We start from the raw sequence: 16,756 nt of genomic DNA, 5'->3' as shown, positions 1-16,756 counted from the left end.
GTCTCAGGCTTTAAGAAGTGTGACTCGTGCTGTCAGAAGATGTCTCTGACAGACGGTCACACTTCTTGCCTTTACTGCCTGGGGCCTCTTCACCTGCAGGACTCCTGTGCTATATGTCATTCTTTTAGCCAGAGAGTCCTGCAGGAAAGAAGAAATAAATTGATTTTGAGGGGCCTTCTTAAGCCGGAGGGCTCTCCGGCTAAGTCGGCCCCATCTAAGACTTCTAAGTCTTCCAAGGCCCAGGCTTCTGTGTCCAAGCCTGTGGCCTCGGCTCCGACTCATTCAGAGTCGAGATCGGCTCCGGCTGGAGCCGATTCTGGATTACCTAAACCTTCGGCACCGATGGCTATCGGTGCCGACTCTGGTTCGACCACCGATTGTCGGCTCCGATCGGTTCCGACCACCATGTGGCCCAGGCATCGGTGTCGGCTCCGATCGGCTCCGACACCCTTATATTTATGGCGTATCGGCTCGGCTGGAGCCGATGCATCAGCTACCTGTCGGTGCCGATAAGTTGTCGGCTCCGACAGTTTCTGTGGTTTCATCGGCTCCGATGGTTCCTTCGAGGAAGAGGTCTAGGTCCCCTTCCTTGGAGCCGATACTTTCGGCTCCGGCTTCGCCTCTCGGAGCGGAGCCATCGGAGCCGATCTTCAAGGTCATCCAGGCTTTCTGACCATGATTTGGAGAGAGTGGTCAGTAGATTACTAAAGTCACAGGCACTGGCCCAAATGCTACATAGTCCGTCTCAGCAGACGACTATTAGTCCACACCCCATTGCAGTTCCTCCTTCGACTCTGCCTCAGAGTTTGGAGTTGGAGTCTTCGGGAATGGTTTCTGCTATGGCTGAGGGACAGATACCCCCTTCTGCTCCTTCAGCCTCTACTCTTATCTCCTCTTCCAGACCTTCCTTAGAGGGATTCGGTGGCCGGGCTTCCCTGGTCTCCTCCGAGGGGGTGAGTGGCATCGGACCCTTGTCCGAGCCCGCTCTTCCCCTTGGAGCCTCGGCCTTGGTGAGCTCGGCTCCGACATCTGCCTCGGAGCCCTCCTTTTCGGTGGGTCCTGGAGTTCCTAGTTCTTCGGAGCGGGTTCTCTCGGACCTTCCTGGGAGGGGAGCCTTCGAGGTGATGAAGAGTGTGCTGGCCACTGGTCTCAGCCAGCAGTCTGTTCCCTTACCTCCTCCCTCTATGGTGCCTGTTGACATCTCTGCCACTTCTCTTGCTCCAGGACCCAGAGATCCTCCGCCTCAGGTTTCCCCACTGGGAATATCCCCCTCTTCCGAGGATTCTCCTGATTTGTCGGGGGATCCTCCGCGGAAGAGGACTTGTAAGAGGAAACACGTAGACTCCCCCGAGTCTATCACTTCAGATACTGACTTAGATGAGTCAGAGGGATCCCCAAGATCCCCCTCTGAGGATGTCTCCTTCTCAGACATCCTAGAACTCCTTAGACAGAGGGGAAACTGGCCCAGCAATAATACCTCTGAGGATGAGTCAGTATACCTGGAGGCGTTTGGATCTCGGCCCTCCACCTCCTGGGTGTCTCCGCCTTTCGACCCCCTTATGCAGGTTATTGCTTGAAAGGCGTGGGCTGCTCCTGACTCTGTAGAGCCTGTCCCTAGGAGGCCTTCTAAATTTATTACTGCCCCATCGGACAAGCAATTCCTTACAAAAGGTGTCCCCGCTGATGCCATGGTGGTGGCGGCTGCCACCAAGAAGGAACTTGCAGATCCTTCCGTACCTGTCCATCCTCCTAATAAGGACTCTAGGACCATGGATAGATATGGTAAGCGGATGTTTTCTTCAGCGACCTTTGCTATGCGTTCGCTGAACTACCTTTGTCACTTCACCAGACTCCAAAGGGATATCCTTAAGGAGCTAGGTGAGGTTGTGCAGGATCCTACAACTGCGGGGGCTCAGGAAAAAATTGCTTCGCAGCTAGGAACCCTTAACTCCATTGCAAACTCCTCCATGCGGCTGATATCATATGCTGCTGATGGAGCGAGTAGGGCCGCAGGTACAGGTGTGGCTCTTAGACGCCAAGCCTGGATGCGGCTATGTAATTTTGCAGATCCCTTCAAGGCGTCCTTCACAAACTCTCCCTTTGATGGGTCAGCTTTGTTTGGCCCTCAAGTGAAGGAAACATTGACCAGGTGTGAGCAGGATGGCAAAACTCTTTCTGCCGTCACGGCTCACCTGAGACGTCAAGGATTCCAGGTGTTTCCGTATCTCGACGACTGGCTCCTGTCAGCCACCACCAGGCATCAGCTTGTTCAAGCCAGGGATTACACAATAAATCTTTGTTCTCATTTGGGCATCTCGATCAACTTCGAAAAGTCATCCTTATTGCCCTGCCAGTCTATTACTTTCATAGGCGCAAACTTAAACACTGTTCGGATGTCAGCTACCCTTACAGACCAAAGAGTTTCAGACATTCAAAGTCATGTCAGGATCATTCTAGCCAACAAGAAAGTACAGGCCAGAATGGTTCTAAAGGTACTAGGTCTCATGGCTGCGGCCATTACTCTTCTTCCCTGGCTCGCTTCTACATGCGCCTTCTTCAGTGGATGTTGTTCACTCAGTGGTCTTACCAACAACTTCCAATGCGTCACCAAATTCTGGTGACACAGATTTGCAAAAATCATCTTGCTTGGTGGATCACTTCTCCCCAGATTCACCAAGGCAGACACTTTGTACCCCCATCCCCGGTAGCCACTGTCACCACGGATGCCTCCCTGATCGGGTGGGGGGGGCATTATCAGGGCAGGATGGTTCATGGGACGTGGCAACCGTTCCAGTACCACCTGCACATAAATGTCCTAGAGATGAGAGCAGTGTTTTTAACGTTGCAAGCCCTCAATGACTTTCTTCCTGTAGGGACAATTGCAGTCCACACAGACAACATGTCTGTAGTTTGGTATATCAACAAACAGGGCGGAACCAAGTCCTACCCCTTGTGTCGAGAAGCGCTCAGACTTTGGCAATGGGCGATCTCCTCTCATCGGTTTCTGGTAGCAATGCACATCCCTGGGAAAACCAACATTTTAGCGGACAGATTGAGCAGAGCTATTCTCATGCCTCACGAGTGGTCTCTCAAGCAATCTATAGTGGAGGAGATTTTTCTGGAATGGGGTCGCCCATGTTGCGATCTTTTTGCTACTCCCCAAAACAGCAAATGCCCAGACTTCTTCTCTCTCTTTCCTCTGTCAGGCCATCCCCCCAGAGACGCTCTGACCCAGGATTGGCCCCAGGGACTTCTTTATGCCTTTCCTCCTTTTCCCCTGATCCCTCAAGTTATCCAGAAAGCAACCGTTTTGAGAGCCAAAATGATTCTCATTGCTCCTTATTGGCCTCGACAAATTTGGTTTCCATTCCTCCATCGTCACCTTTTGGTGCAGCTGTGGCATCTGGACCCAGTGCCAGATCTTCTGATTCACCAATCCGGTCAGCTGCACCGGTCTATCCCTTCTCTCAACCTCACAGCATGGTTGCTCCACTTCCTTCCTTAGCCAGGCTTCCTTTGATCTCTAACCCTGTTAGAGACATCATAGTAGCTTCTTTAAAATCCTCTACCAGGAGGATTTATACAAGCAAATGGAAACGTTTCTCTTATTGGGCTAAAGCCAAGAATATTGATCCCTTCACTGCCCCAGTTCAGGCAGTTTTGGACTTCTTAGCGGAGATTTTTCATGCAGGCTCCTCTTCTTCCACAGTTAGAGTTCAATTGGCTGCTATCTCGAACTTTCATGTCGGGATCGCAGATCACAATATTATGTCCCATAGGATTTGTAGAGCCTTCTTGAAAGGAATTTTCCTGCTAAAGCCTCCAATCAGGAATCCTCCTCCTCAATGGGATCTAAATTTAGTGCTGACATCCTTTATTCTTCCCCCCTTCGAGCCAGCTGTTTCTTGCTCCCTAAAATTTCTTACTTGGAAAACATTATACCTAGTAGCTATTACATCGGCCAGGAGGGTGTCTGAACTTCATGCTCTATCGGTTCGACCCCCCTATTTGGTCTTTCACAAAGACAGAGTATCATTGAGAACTAATCCGACCTTTTTGCCTAAGGTCGCCTCAAAGACTAATTTGAATCAATCCATTGATCTCCTGTATTTTTCCAAACTATTCAAACAGATCGGAACAAAAACTACATTATCTTGATGTCCACCGCCAACTCAGATATTATTTGGACAGAACTAAACAATTTAGGAAATCCGATCAACTCTTTGTTTCCTATCACGGATAACAAGAAAGGCCTTCCTGTCTCTAAAGTGACCTTATCTAGATGGCTTTCTTCTGTCATCTCTGAAATTTATCTGCTCAGGGAAAACAGCTGTGCACAAAACCTAAAGCACATTCAACTAGGAGCTTAGCTACTTCTACAGCCTTTCAAGCTAGACTTCCTTTAGACACTATTTGTGCAGCGGCCACTTGGGCCACTCCTCATACTTTTGTTTCCCATTACAAATTGGACTTGGCCTCCAGGGACAGAGCCAGTTTTGGCTCTACAGTCCTCAAGAGTCTGTTCCATTGAGCCACCCAGGATAGAGGTGCTAGGGACGGTCCCATCAAGCAAGAATGAAGGCGAGATTGACAACTTAACATTAAGAAGTTATGTACCTACCATAACGCGTTCCATGTTAGTTGTCTTCTCTCGCCTTCTTTCTTGCGACCCTCCTCCTTCCCCAGGCCTGGACAGACCTTTTCTACAAGGAATTATTATGCTGAAGACCATTCAGAGCTGGTCCTTCTTCCATCCTGTAGGCTTTCTTTCTTCCTTTGGGAAGTGTTTATGCTTGGTGCTATTGCCCTTTGTCATCAAACGAGATCTGGGTACTTACCGCCTTGCATCATGGGATATGGGGCTGCCTCGAGCTGGTAAAAGTGACTCTCGAGCTTAGCAAGTGCCGAGTCGGAGCCGAGGATCGGCTCTGAACCCATCAAGCAAGAAAGAAGGCGAGAGAAGACAACTAACATGGAACGTTATGGTAGGTACATAACTTCTTATTTTCAACAATCCAAATTCTGGATGATCACGGTTCAGTCAATCCTTCTCTTTCTAAAGGAAAATGATTGGATGTGCTCAATAGACCTTCAAATTGCATATTACCACGTAAAAATGGACAAACTCTCAAGAAGGTTTCTCCGCTTCTGGCTAGGAGCCAGTCACTGTCATTTCAGGGTGCTGCCCTTTGGTCTCACCAGAGCCCCAGGGTGTTCACCAAATGTATGGCACCAGTAGCAGCTCACTTGAGACTGCATGGATTTCAGGTGTTTCCATATCTGGATGGCTCATCACTGCTTCCACCAGGCATCTACCAGTTCAGGTGACAGAATTCACCTTGCAATTATTCCTGCAGCTAGGAATCACGGTCAACTTTACAAAGTCTCAACTGCCCCCTTCTCAGGATTTGGAATTTATCTGAGCTCATCTCAGCACTATGTCTTGTATGGTTTCTCTGCCTCCCCACAGGCTACAGAAAATAAGCTCTCAAGTTTATTCCCTTCTGGGCTCAAACAAAGTACCAGCCCTGCTAGTGCTTCAAGTTTTAGGGTCCATGGCAGCGGCAGTCATTCTGGTTCCACTAGTGAGATTTCACATAAGATAACTGCAATGGCTTTGTGCAAATGAATGTTCCATTCTAATCCATCCAGTGAACCACCCCATACTCATTACAAGTTGCTGCAAAAGGGACCTGTCCTGGTGGATGGAATCTGATCAACTTCTTTTGGGCTGCCCCTTTGCCATTCTCAACCCAAGGCCATAGTGACCACAGATGCCTCCCGGATGGGGTGGGGTGGAGGCATTATCTGGAAAAGACGGTCCAAGGTACTTGGTCCCTGACAGAGGCCAATCAGTATATCAACGTTCTGAAGCTGAGGGCAGTGCTACTAGCACTGCAAGCATTCCACTCTGTCCTACCTCTGGGAATGATTGCAATTCAATCTGACAGTATGTCCATAGTCTGGTACATCAGCAAGCAAGGGAGAACTAAATCCTATCCCCTGTATCAAGAATCCCTCCGAGTGTGGCAATGGGCCATTGCCTCTAACAACTTTCTGATAGCAACATACATCCCGGGCAGTTCAAATGCGATAGCAGACAAACTAAGCAGAAGCATTCTACTGTCTCACAAGTGGTCTCTCAATCCCAAGGTAGTGAAGAAGATCTTTAATCACTGGGGCCAGTGTTTGTGCGACCTTTATGCATCACCCCAAAACAAAAAGTGCAGAAGCTATTTTGCCCTAATCCCCCCTCAGGGGGTGTCCCTGAGAGATGCTCTTCTCCTCAATTGGCCCCCAGGTCTCCTATATGCCTTTCCCCCCTTTTCTTTGATCTCTCTTTTCCTCAAGAAAGCAGACAGGTTGAGAAGCAAAGTAATCCTCATTGCACCCTTCTGGCCTCGACAAATATGGTTTCCCTTCCTATGGCCTCATCTAGTTCACTGTCCATGGATTCTGGCCCATTTCTGGAGTGTCTGTCTCACCCTCAGGGACTGGTGCATCCAAATCTTCAAAGTCTCAAGTTAACTGCTTGGTTCCTCCAATTCTGTCACCAGGTATAATGATATTCCATCCCCAGTATGAAAAATGTTGCTGCCATCCACCAGTAATCTCTACCTAAGTAAATGGAAGAGATTTTCTATCTGAGCTTGCAACAATGGCCTCAACCCCATTTCCGTCCCAGTAGAAAAAGTTTTAGAATTTTTGGCCATTCTTTTTGGAAGGGGAACTTCCAGTTTTACTGTTAAGGTCATTCTAACAGCCATCTATAACTTTCATAATGGTTTTGGAGATCTGCCCTTAATCTCCCACAAACTGTGTAAGGTCTCCCTGAAGGGAACTATCCATCTGAAGCACCCATTTAAAGACCTTCTACCACCATGGGACCTGACTATTGTTTTGCAGTCATTAGTAGCTTCTTCTTTTGAATCACTTGTGACTTGAAGTTCCTATCTTGGAAAATGGTTTTACTTATGGGCTAATACCTCTGCAGGACAAGTTTCTGAACTGCAGATGTTATGTTCAAAACCCCCTTACTTAATTTTCCATAAAGATAAAGTTACAGTCAGGACAAATCCATCCTTTCTTCCAAAGGTGGTCTCAGAGTCCAGCATTAATCAGACTATAGACTTATTTGTCTTCTTTCCAAAATTTTCTAATAAAGATGAATATTACTTAAATCTGTTAGATGTTCACAGACAATTACATTTCTATCTCGAGAGAACTAAAGAAGTTAAGAGGTCAGAATAATTATTTGTCTCCTTCTCTGGCACAACCTTAGGAAAATCTGCCTTTAAGGTTACCTTGTCAAAATGGTTAAGAGATTATATTTTCTTCATTTATAACAAAAAGTACCTAAAATGTCCAATGCTAGTGAAGGCACATTCCACTAGATCTATGGCTACTTCAGTGTCTTCCATTCTAAAGCTTCCATGAGTGAAATATGCTCAGCAGCAACTTGGGCTACTCCGCATACCTTTATTACTCATCACAAATTGGATCTGGTCTCCAGGGGGAAGAGCAGCCTTTGGTTCTATGGTTCTCTGGAATATCCTTCCATAGGGCCACCCAGGATCTAAAGCAGCTGGGGACTCTTTCCCATCAGTCAAGAATAGATGAAGATTGACAACATCAGATAAAGAAGTTATGTCTTACCATAACGTTCCATCTCTGTTGTTGATTTTCATCTATTCTTAGCGTCCCACCTTCCTTTCCCCCACCTATGGATTCCTGGTGGAGTGATATGTTGTCCTGGGTCTTCTGTTAGGTTTTTCCTTGGACATGGCTTCCTCATTTGGAATTAGTTTCCTTACATTGTTCTATAATTTTGCAAACTCAATCTGAGGTAATGTGGAGAGGGGCATTATGGCTAAACTACTAGCTCAAGAGGTTTTTGGCTAGTGTGAGCTATATAACGACTGGATTGGTTCCAGGGATCAGAACCGTAACCCATCAGTCAAGAATATATGAAGATCAGAAACACAGATGAAACCTTAAGGTAAGACATAACTTCTTTTTTTCTTCTTATACATCCTTTTTCTATAGATGATAATCCATCCATAAATGCCTAGTTTTGTTATATTTATAACATTTCAAATCATACTTCTTTGCAAAATAACCTGTTTCCCCATAAATATAACATTTCCTTATATTACAGTCACTTATCAAATGGATATCTTTTCCTTAGGAAAAAATAAACACGTTTTCAGTTGTCCCCAATATTTTACAACACCTCTGTTACCCTTTACATGCATCATACTAGGAATATGAACAATTTTTTCTTTCTTCATTTTCAGTATAATATGACAGTCCCATCTCCCAGTCCGTAATCCTCTGTTATTATAGACTTTGCTAATGTCCATAACTTCTTTACAAAGTTTGCTTAAATGTCTCTTTAAAATCTGTTTTCAACTACAGTTTGAAATTGAACATGTATTTTTTTTCTTTGCAAAATGCTTTAACCGCGTATGAATTTCATGGATTACAGCTCTTTTTCTTCTCATACTACCTCAAAAAAAAAACTTTCCAGAAGAGAACCAGTGTCTACTTGTACATGTCTTTTTCTTCTTTGCTCTGAATTCTCACCATAAATTTCCTTTGATTGTTGACATTTTCTTTCCTGTGTTCATCTCTCATCACTTTCCCTGCAGTTTTTTTAACAGTATCGGCATATGATTTCTTTGTTTGGCAAGCTTCTTTCCAAATAGCTTCCACTTCCTCCAATTGAATTTTGTCCATAATTTCAATCCAAGAAACATCTTTTCCACTCTCTTGATTTCTATGCAACAACAATTCACCCAAGATATCATCCCACAGCCCTCCCAACTGGAGGGTTGTAATGACACACCCATCATTGTTTTGAATGTTTGGTTTCCAATTAAACAAATTCTGCTGAAACTTCTTCTCAGATTCTTGTCCAGCTTCAAGCATTGCTTCGGCATTCACCTCTGTGCTACCTGTCATCTTGGATCTCTCTTGAGTGCTGTTCTCCAACCAATCACTGCACTAGGAGCAGAACAAGCACTCACTCAACAAGTAGTTGAAGTTCCCTAATGCCCTGCCAAATTTTTCCTAACAGTATAAATTCAGCCTCAGATCTCCCCTGAAAAGAGACCACTAGTCTAGTAGGACTAACTTTGTCAACAAAGGATAAATAAAAATACAGTAAAGAAAGATTAAGGTTTTAAAGACTGCATTCAACCCAGTGTTATTGTTTATAATTGAATGTATGTTAGGGCTGGCAACTTGGCACGTAAAAATCAACTGCCAATCATTAGCAGACCGAAGTTCCGCTGTGGCGACCCCTAACCGGGAAAAGCCGAAAGAAACAACAACAACACAATATACTTTGATTGTCTAAATTTATACTGAATGGTTAGTGCCAATAAGAAGTCAGTAAAGGTGAATTATGTTTACAGTGCTAAAAGTAAGGAAGAGGAATGTGGCTGCCCAGTGCAAACCTTTAATGGTGACACTCGGGAAATCAAACAATTGGTTATAGTTTTCTTTCTTTCTTTAATGTACTCATCCACAACCTTAGGAATCCAGTCTTGTGTCTTCCATGTTGACATAATGTAATTCAGAAACAGTTCAGAAGAGTTTCCACACTGGTAAGCCATTTCTGATAGGTGGTTATCTTGGATGAGCTTCACTGTAAACTCCCAAAGATAGAGGCTACTGTTGTTACACTGATGGTCTTGGATGTCAATGCCCCAAATATTTAACTTAATATAAGTTTCTTTACTTGCTTAATCTGTGGGTAGGGAGGAACAGGGCACGCCTGCTTAGTATGCTTACGTTTGTTTACATTTGCAGTAGTACACTAAGCACATGCTATTAAAAGTCTAAATCTGTATTTCACCATATTGTAAATGTTGTATTTAAGTTCTCCTTACCTATTTTATGAGCTTCTTCCAGCTGAGCTTTGGTAGCTAGTTTCCCACCTTCAAACTGGCATACGGCTTGTGCTGCTTTGTATGTGAGTTGATATTTTCCATTACGGGATTCTCTGTGATACACACCTGCTGCTTGTTCTGCAAATATTCCACAAAAATAAAACATAAGGTTTTAAAGTGACTGGTCGTTAAGAAGTTAGTTAAATCTGCATTACTATTCCTTTAAAACACTTGCTATACAGTCGTTCTTGATAATGATATGAATATATTTAACTGCAGTGCTTTGCGTAATTTATCTTTCTTCTATTTTACATAATTATTGTTATTTTTTTTATTTTCATTTCTTTTCTAGGCTGTTGTGGTAAACTGTCAAAAAACAACTCTGTGTTATATTAAACTCTTATAACTTTGTTTTACCTGCTCTGTTTATTTACATTTGACAGGCAAATACAATGCAACAAGGAAAAAGTAAAGAAGTCACAATATTAATAAATCACTGAAGGTTTAATCAGTCAGCACAGTGAATCAGTCTTGGAGTAAATATAAATTCAGGCTCTAGGAATGAAAATAGAGATCAGGTACGAGTAAAAAAACACTAGTGTCTTTTGAAGCAGATATGGGTCTCCAATCATAACCCACTTTTTATGTGTTCAAGACACAGATGTAAAGAAATTCACCTTAAGAGAGGGTGAATTAAAGCTCAAGGTGAATCTTGACATACACTGTCTTGTAAAGATAATTAGGAACAGAAGTTCTAAGTGTTCGTTCTGTTCAGTGTTTCAGTGGGCAGAAGAAATTTTCCACAAATGAGCAAGTACTTTTAACACTTTTATTAGCCTGTGCCTGCAAATCTGTGTATGTTTTGCTAAATTTGTATGTTTTGCTTTATTTCCTCTCTATATGTTTTTTGTATTCTCCATTTCAGCTGTGATGTTTTCAGCTGGGCTGTATCTGAGATTGGTCAGTTGTGATCAGTGCAACAGCATCAATAAAATTCAAACATTTTAATTTTTTGAAAATAATACTGCTTCCTTCTGTTAAGTTAGGATGGCTCGTGAGAGTCAGCCACTGCTAACATCTGATTTCCCTGCCACATCCAAGAGCTCTGTTCTCCTTAGGGCCACCATAATTAGAGCACACCCCAATGTGTCCCCTTCACCAGGCGGGTCTTATCTGTCTGGATGGGAACACCATAATGGCCATCAAGATTTGGATGCCCCACATCCAGGGAGAGAGAAGCAGAGGTGTAGGGGCCATCATACTGTGGCTAACTGTTTAGATAGATAGTCATGCTCCAGACCTTCCAATATGCTGACTTGCACTGGTACATGTGAGCAAGCACAAACTCATTGTTTCCATCCTCACATTTACTGGTTATCACTGCTCATCTTGTGTTCTGGTCTTCACAGGCAGCAGGCAACTAGTGTGCCCCCCATAATGAGCAGACTTTTACCTCATCACCCCTATCTTACCTACATTACCTCCTTCAATGTGTGGGACAATAGTCAAACCCGGGTCATCTGGGTTGCAGTCAGTACTTCAGCCCTCTGTCATAGAGCCAGTTAAGACAACTCAGGCATTCATATATGTGCGACTACAGTGTTGTTCAGTAAAGTTTATAAGACACAGCCTAAGATTACCTGTTGACCAAAGAACCCCTGTAGCCTGCCTTGTTCCAGTTCTATCTTAGACCCACAGGTTAACTTACTCCCATTGCTAGTGAATTAAAATGCAACTCTCTTTGTTCACTGGCAAGCATGACTTTTAATCCAAAAGCTTGAATAATGATATGCTGAACATTATAAGGAATAACTCCAGATTTTGTCCTTCCCTTAGGTAGCACAGCTAAACATTACAGTCAGAAACCCAGTACATTTGTCAGTATGGGAATGTATGGTCAACAGACCACATTACTTTCCCAAAGATGGTCAGCACTTGTACCCTCCTGGCTTTTGAATATTTAGGAAAACATTGTTCTCCCCATAGTGGCTTTCTTAGGCGCTGCCAAACTGACAAACTTTCCAACATAGCATAAGCAACCCAAGTGAATCTAAATATGGTACTGTTCAATGCCAAGAGCTCCCTCCAGGCTCACTTCACCATGGAGAACATGGACATCTGTGCATTTGCTGAGACATGGTTTAAATCCAAGGACAGCATCCTAGCAGTGCAGGGCTACAATGCCTTTGACACATTCAGGTCACCTGCTGCACAGGCAGGGACGAAAGGTGGAAGTAATCTCAATATTTGTCAACAACAAACTCACCTCAAGACCAGTCAAACTGGACAATAATCTTGAGCTTCTCCATGCCCAACTTTCCATAAGCAAAGTTCCATATCATATCCTTGCAAGCTATAGGTCATTCTTTATTACATAAGAAACCCTTAACTCATACTTGGACTTACTGGAGGCCCTCACCATTCAACCCAATACCATATTCATGAGTTATTTCAACTACCCCACTATAAACTGGGATACATGACCCCAAACTTAAAGTCCCAGAGATTCCTGGACTTTGGTCACACAAACACCTTGGGTCAGATAGTCTACACGCTCCCTAAGGGTACAAGCATACTCAACCTGGTACTCACAAGCATGGGAGAATGCTAGAAGTCCCCCCTCTAGCACAGAGTCCTCTCTGATAGGGTCAGACAACAAAGTTGTCTCCTTTGTATTACAAACCAATGACTTGAAACTGGAGCTATTCTAAGGCAAATCTATTACTAAGTGATAACTTGTCAGAATTTCAAAACTTCCCCAAACACTGAAAACACAGCTGCCTATGTGGAATCTTTCACAGAAACATTGTACAATCATGTCAATAAATGCACAATGACAGCTGTGACTAACAGGTATAAGCCCAGAACTAAATAAAAAAAAATCCTGATGGAATCCAAACATAAACAGGTTGTACAACAAAAGAAAAAAAAGGCATAGCCCAGATTAGGAAGTGTTACACCCAGCATGGTAAAAACACCATTATCAGTTTAAACAAACAACTAGGAAGACAAACTTAATTTATTTAATAAAGCCAATTTTGAGGTAAAGATAGCCTCCCAGGCAAAGGACGGCCATAAAGCTTTCTTTAGCTATGGCCAAAACCTAAAAAGTAGCACAGCATAGTGTGCAGAGCTGATTGTAAATGGAGCCACCTACATGGAGCCAGAAGATATAGCAAAACTGCTGGCTGACAATTTCAGTGCCAGTGTTACCTCCCTCTCTCCCCTGGTTGCCCCGCAGGAAATACAATCAAACAAAGGCGCTTAACTATCACTAGAGAGCAGGTCCTTGATGTACTCTTTAAGGGCTAAAACACTGCATCGATGGGTCCTGATAATGGACTGAAACTTGACCTCTCAAGACCACTGGAATCACTGTTTAACCATAATCTCTAGACAAGCTTTGTGCCACATGACTGGGGAACTTGCAGTCATTATCCTTCTGTACAAGGTTAGGCCATCAATGGACCCCAGGAACTCCTGACCCACAAGTCTGACTAGTCTCATATGCAAAGCCATTGAAAGAATTAACTTGGAAATGATTAATAAGGATGTAGAAAACCTTCAAATACTGGATCAAACCTAGTTTGGTTTAATCAAGGGCAGATCTTGCCTGCTCAGCTTGGTAGACTTCTTTGTGAAGGTCGCCAAAGCAATGAATGAAGGCAAAACAGTGCATACTGCCTACTTTGACCTGGCTAAGGCATTTCATACAATACCCTCCTCAGGCATTGTAAACAAACTCATGGATACAGACATAAACCCCTATGTTATGTGCTGGATAACTATCTGGCTCTCAGGACCCAGGAAGTTAGGCTAGAAGAGACCACCTCCACAAAGAGGCTAGTCACTAGCTGAGTCCTTTGGGGCTCTGTGCTGGGTCTGCTCCTTTTTGGCATCTACTTCTCAGAAGTCAAGGGCTATTTCAAGGTTCTCTGGCTGACCAAGTCTGAAGATGATTGAAAACTAGGAACAGTCATAGAATCCCCTAAAGCCACTAACATCCTACAGGAAGGAGCAGGACAGACAAATGATCAATGCCAATGCTATAGCTTAAAACTCTATGCCAAGAAATGTACCCTTTGGAACGTGAACTGCCCTCAAAAATTCCTTCATCAAAAACACAGCCCTAAGAGTAGAACCAGTAGTTAGGAATTTTGGTACATATGTAGATAGTAACCCGGCTTTTGACTAACATGTGTCTATTTTAGTAAGGAAATACTTTATGTTGCTGAATGTATAAGCAAATGGCATCTAGGTTCAGTGAAGTCATTGTTCCACTCTATTCATCCCTCATCAGGGCTGTCATTGAGTACAATGCTCCCTTTGGCATGTACCTGACCAGGCACATGCAACAAGTGAAATGTCCACAGGAGTTCCTCACAAAAAGAATACAGGGCATAAACAGCATGTCCTATGCAGATCACCTCAAAGCCCTATCTCTATACTTTCAACAGTCTCTAGGAAACAGTCTATGCCTGGTATACAAGGCATCCTTGAATCCCACTCTGATTGACATTTTGCTTATCTGCAAAATGAATAGTATCAGAATTACTCACTCTAGGGATTTTAACTTTGCTTGCAATATAAACAAGACATCTTAGATGGACAGGTATGTGTCTCAGAGTATTGTCTTTCTCTGGAATAGGCTTCCCGTTCATGTGAACCAGAACTTTTCCCTAACTCTATTTAAGAGAAAACTGGACAAGTGGATGGTAAATCAGAAATACTCCCCAGGTCTAGCATCCATGTTTCTATTGGACAGATTCAGCCTATAAATCTTATCTTAGCTAACACATACCCCTTAAAATAACCCCAGAGGCACATATACTTGCAGGATGCTATTGGGATTCTTGGCTAGGTTCATAAAGGCTCCAGTGGTCTTTAACCTAGTATACACCCATGAACCTATGAAATAAGGAAAATCATCAGACCTTCAGGGTGAATTCTGATTTGTTTATTTCAGTTTGTTAAAGGTGGACCTATATATGTGTGTTTACAATGGTGCCCCAAAACAGCTCCATTACATGCAAGGCATACAAATAATGCTTTGGAAAGCTGACATTCATTATAGATTTAACTACAGTGCTTTATATTATAAAAAAGATGTCTTGAAAAGCTATTACCATGCATTACCCTCACCCAGTCATTGAATATTGGTAAATCCTGAGACTATCTTTATCTTTTTCACTTGTGTTTCTAGGCCTGTATATTGTGGCAGTCCACAAGGAATCTCTGTGCTCCACATTCAACCAAATGGCTACATCACAATGTATGATTTCTTCTCATCCACAGTCTTTTACAAAGTGCAGCTTATCTGATCCTGGATATACCAAGCCAAGCCAGCCCTTCCCTTGACCTTCCTGTTCTTTCCGTGCACTGTTTGGTAATCGTCTGTGTGTAATAAGGACTATGGACCTATGTCTGTCATGACATGATATGATATTTAGAGTGAATTTAGGAACTCTAGCAAACATTCCAAGGAAAGTTTCTGATTTATCAAGGAATGTTTTAAGCATTTGTGGAAGGAGATACATAATGAAACAAATGTGACTTATATGATGACTGGGTCACTCTAACTGATCTGTGTAGCTGCGTGTTATTCAAGGTTCTGAACTGTATTTGGAATACTACTTGAAAAAAACACACCTATTATGTATCTTTTTTCATTTATTTTCTTAGTGGGAGGCTGATGCTCCCTTTAATCCAGGGTCCAGTTTAATTTTATAGATGGAAGGGAGGGCTGTCCACCTTATTAATAGATGTGAATTATCATGCATTAATAATGTAATGTATGATATAACTATGAAGATATAAACTACTCAGCTAATATTGCACCTTTTCAGTTATTTCAGTACAATCTCTTCTTCCCAGCTACAGGAGTGGGCATGAAGTAAGCAACTTTCAATGTAAACATTGCCTTTATTTATCTTTCTCTTCCTAGCTAAGTAACAACTTTGAATATAAAGGTGGTGAGTGGTTTACTGTTCTTCCAATTTCACGTGCCTCAATCTATTGATTGCCCCTGTTAACCCCCCTGACATACTCTCTACCTAGTCAGGGATAGGCAACCAATGGGTTTTTATTAGGATTGTCTACTTCTGTGCGGTGACATCATCGTGAGGCCTACCCCACATGAGACAGATGCCCAGGTGGTTGTCTGATCTCCTATAGAGAACTTAACTCTAACTCTGGGAACACCCTGAGCATGCGTCCTTCATCCTTCCCTGTGACATGAGCACGCCATTCTTCATCATTCCTGTCCTTTCCCATGTTGACTCCAATAGACACCTAAACCACTAATCAAACATCACCTGAGTCATAGTCAGGGCTATATTTCTCCATGCCACTTCAATATTATTAGGATGAATATTAAAACAATTAATAATACAGTGTATATAGAAGAGGTCAGAGGACATATTTATTAAAATGGTCATACGTGAGCATACTTCAGATGTGAGAATGGGGAAGTAAATATATCCCTTTATTAGGTTTCAATCACTATTATAAAGTCAACAATAGTAACAAACAGGATAATCTTACAGCAGTTGGTCCAACTCTTGGTAGAGCATGTGTTCTGGAATTTGGTCCGCACATTGGAAAAGTAAAGAAAATGATGGTTAACAACTGGAATATCATTTCTGTAGACCAGGATATTGTTAATATTTTGGGGACTAGACCCTTGTTTGTCAACAAAATGGGATGTAACATTAAGAGCTACCTCGAGAGAGGATACTTGATCAACGTTCCTAATAACATGTTTACTAAAAAATGTGGAACTTGCAAGCAATGTCATGTCATTCTACAGGAAAGTATGATTACGTTAGAAAATGTGAATAGGACGAATATTAGATTTCAAC

General features: G+C 43.0%; 1 protein-coding gene across 1 annotated transcript in view; it reads right to left on the bottom strand.

Moving 5' to 3' along the window:
- TNFAIP6 (TNF alpha induced protein 6) overlaps window positions 1–16,756 on the bottom strand; it is a 577,009-nt gene that overhangs the window by 260,621 nt on the left and 299,632 nt on the right. The window contains exon 2 of the mRNA XM_044074884.1: window positions 9,897–10,034. Within this exon, the coding sequence (XP_043930819.1) occupies window positions 9,897–10,034 (138 nt within the window). The remainder of the gene's footprint in view (window positions 1–9,896; window positions 10,035–16,756) is intronic.

The sequence above is a fragment of the Protopterus annectens genome, chromosome 6.part0 (assembly GCF_019279795.1).
Source record: "Protopterus annectens isolate FY-2018-M chromosome 6.part0, PAN1.0, whole genome shotgun sequence".
Taxonomy (NCBI): Eukaryota; Metazoa; Chordata; order Ceratodontiformes; family Protopteridae; genus Protopterus; species Protopterus annectens.
The sequence above is the reverse complement of the archived record's forward strand: the minus strand, read 5'-3'. Positions and strand labels throughout refer to the sequence as shown.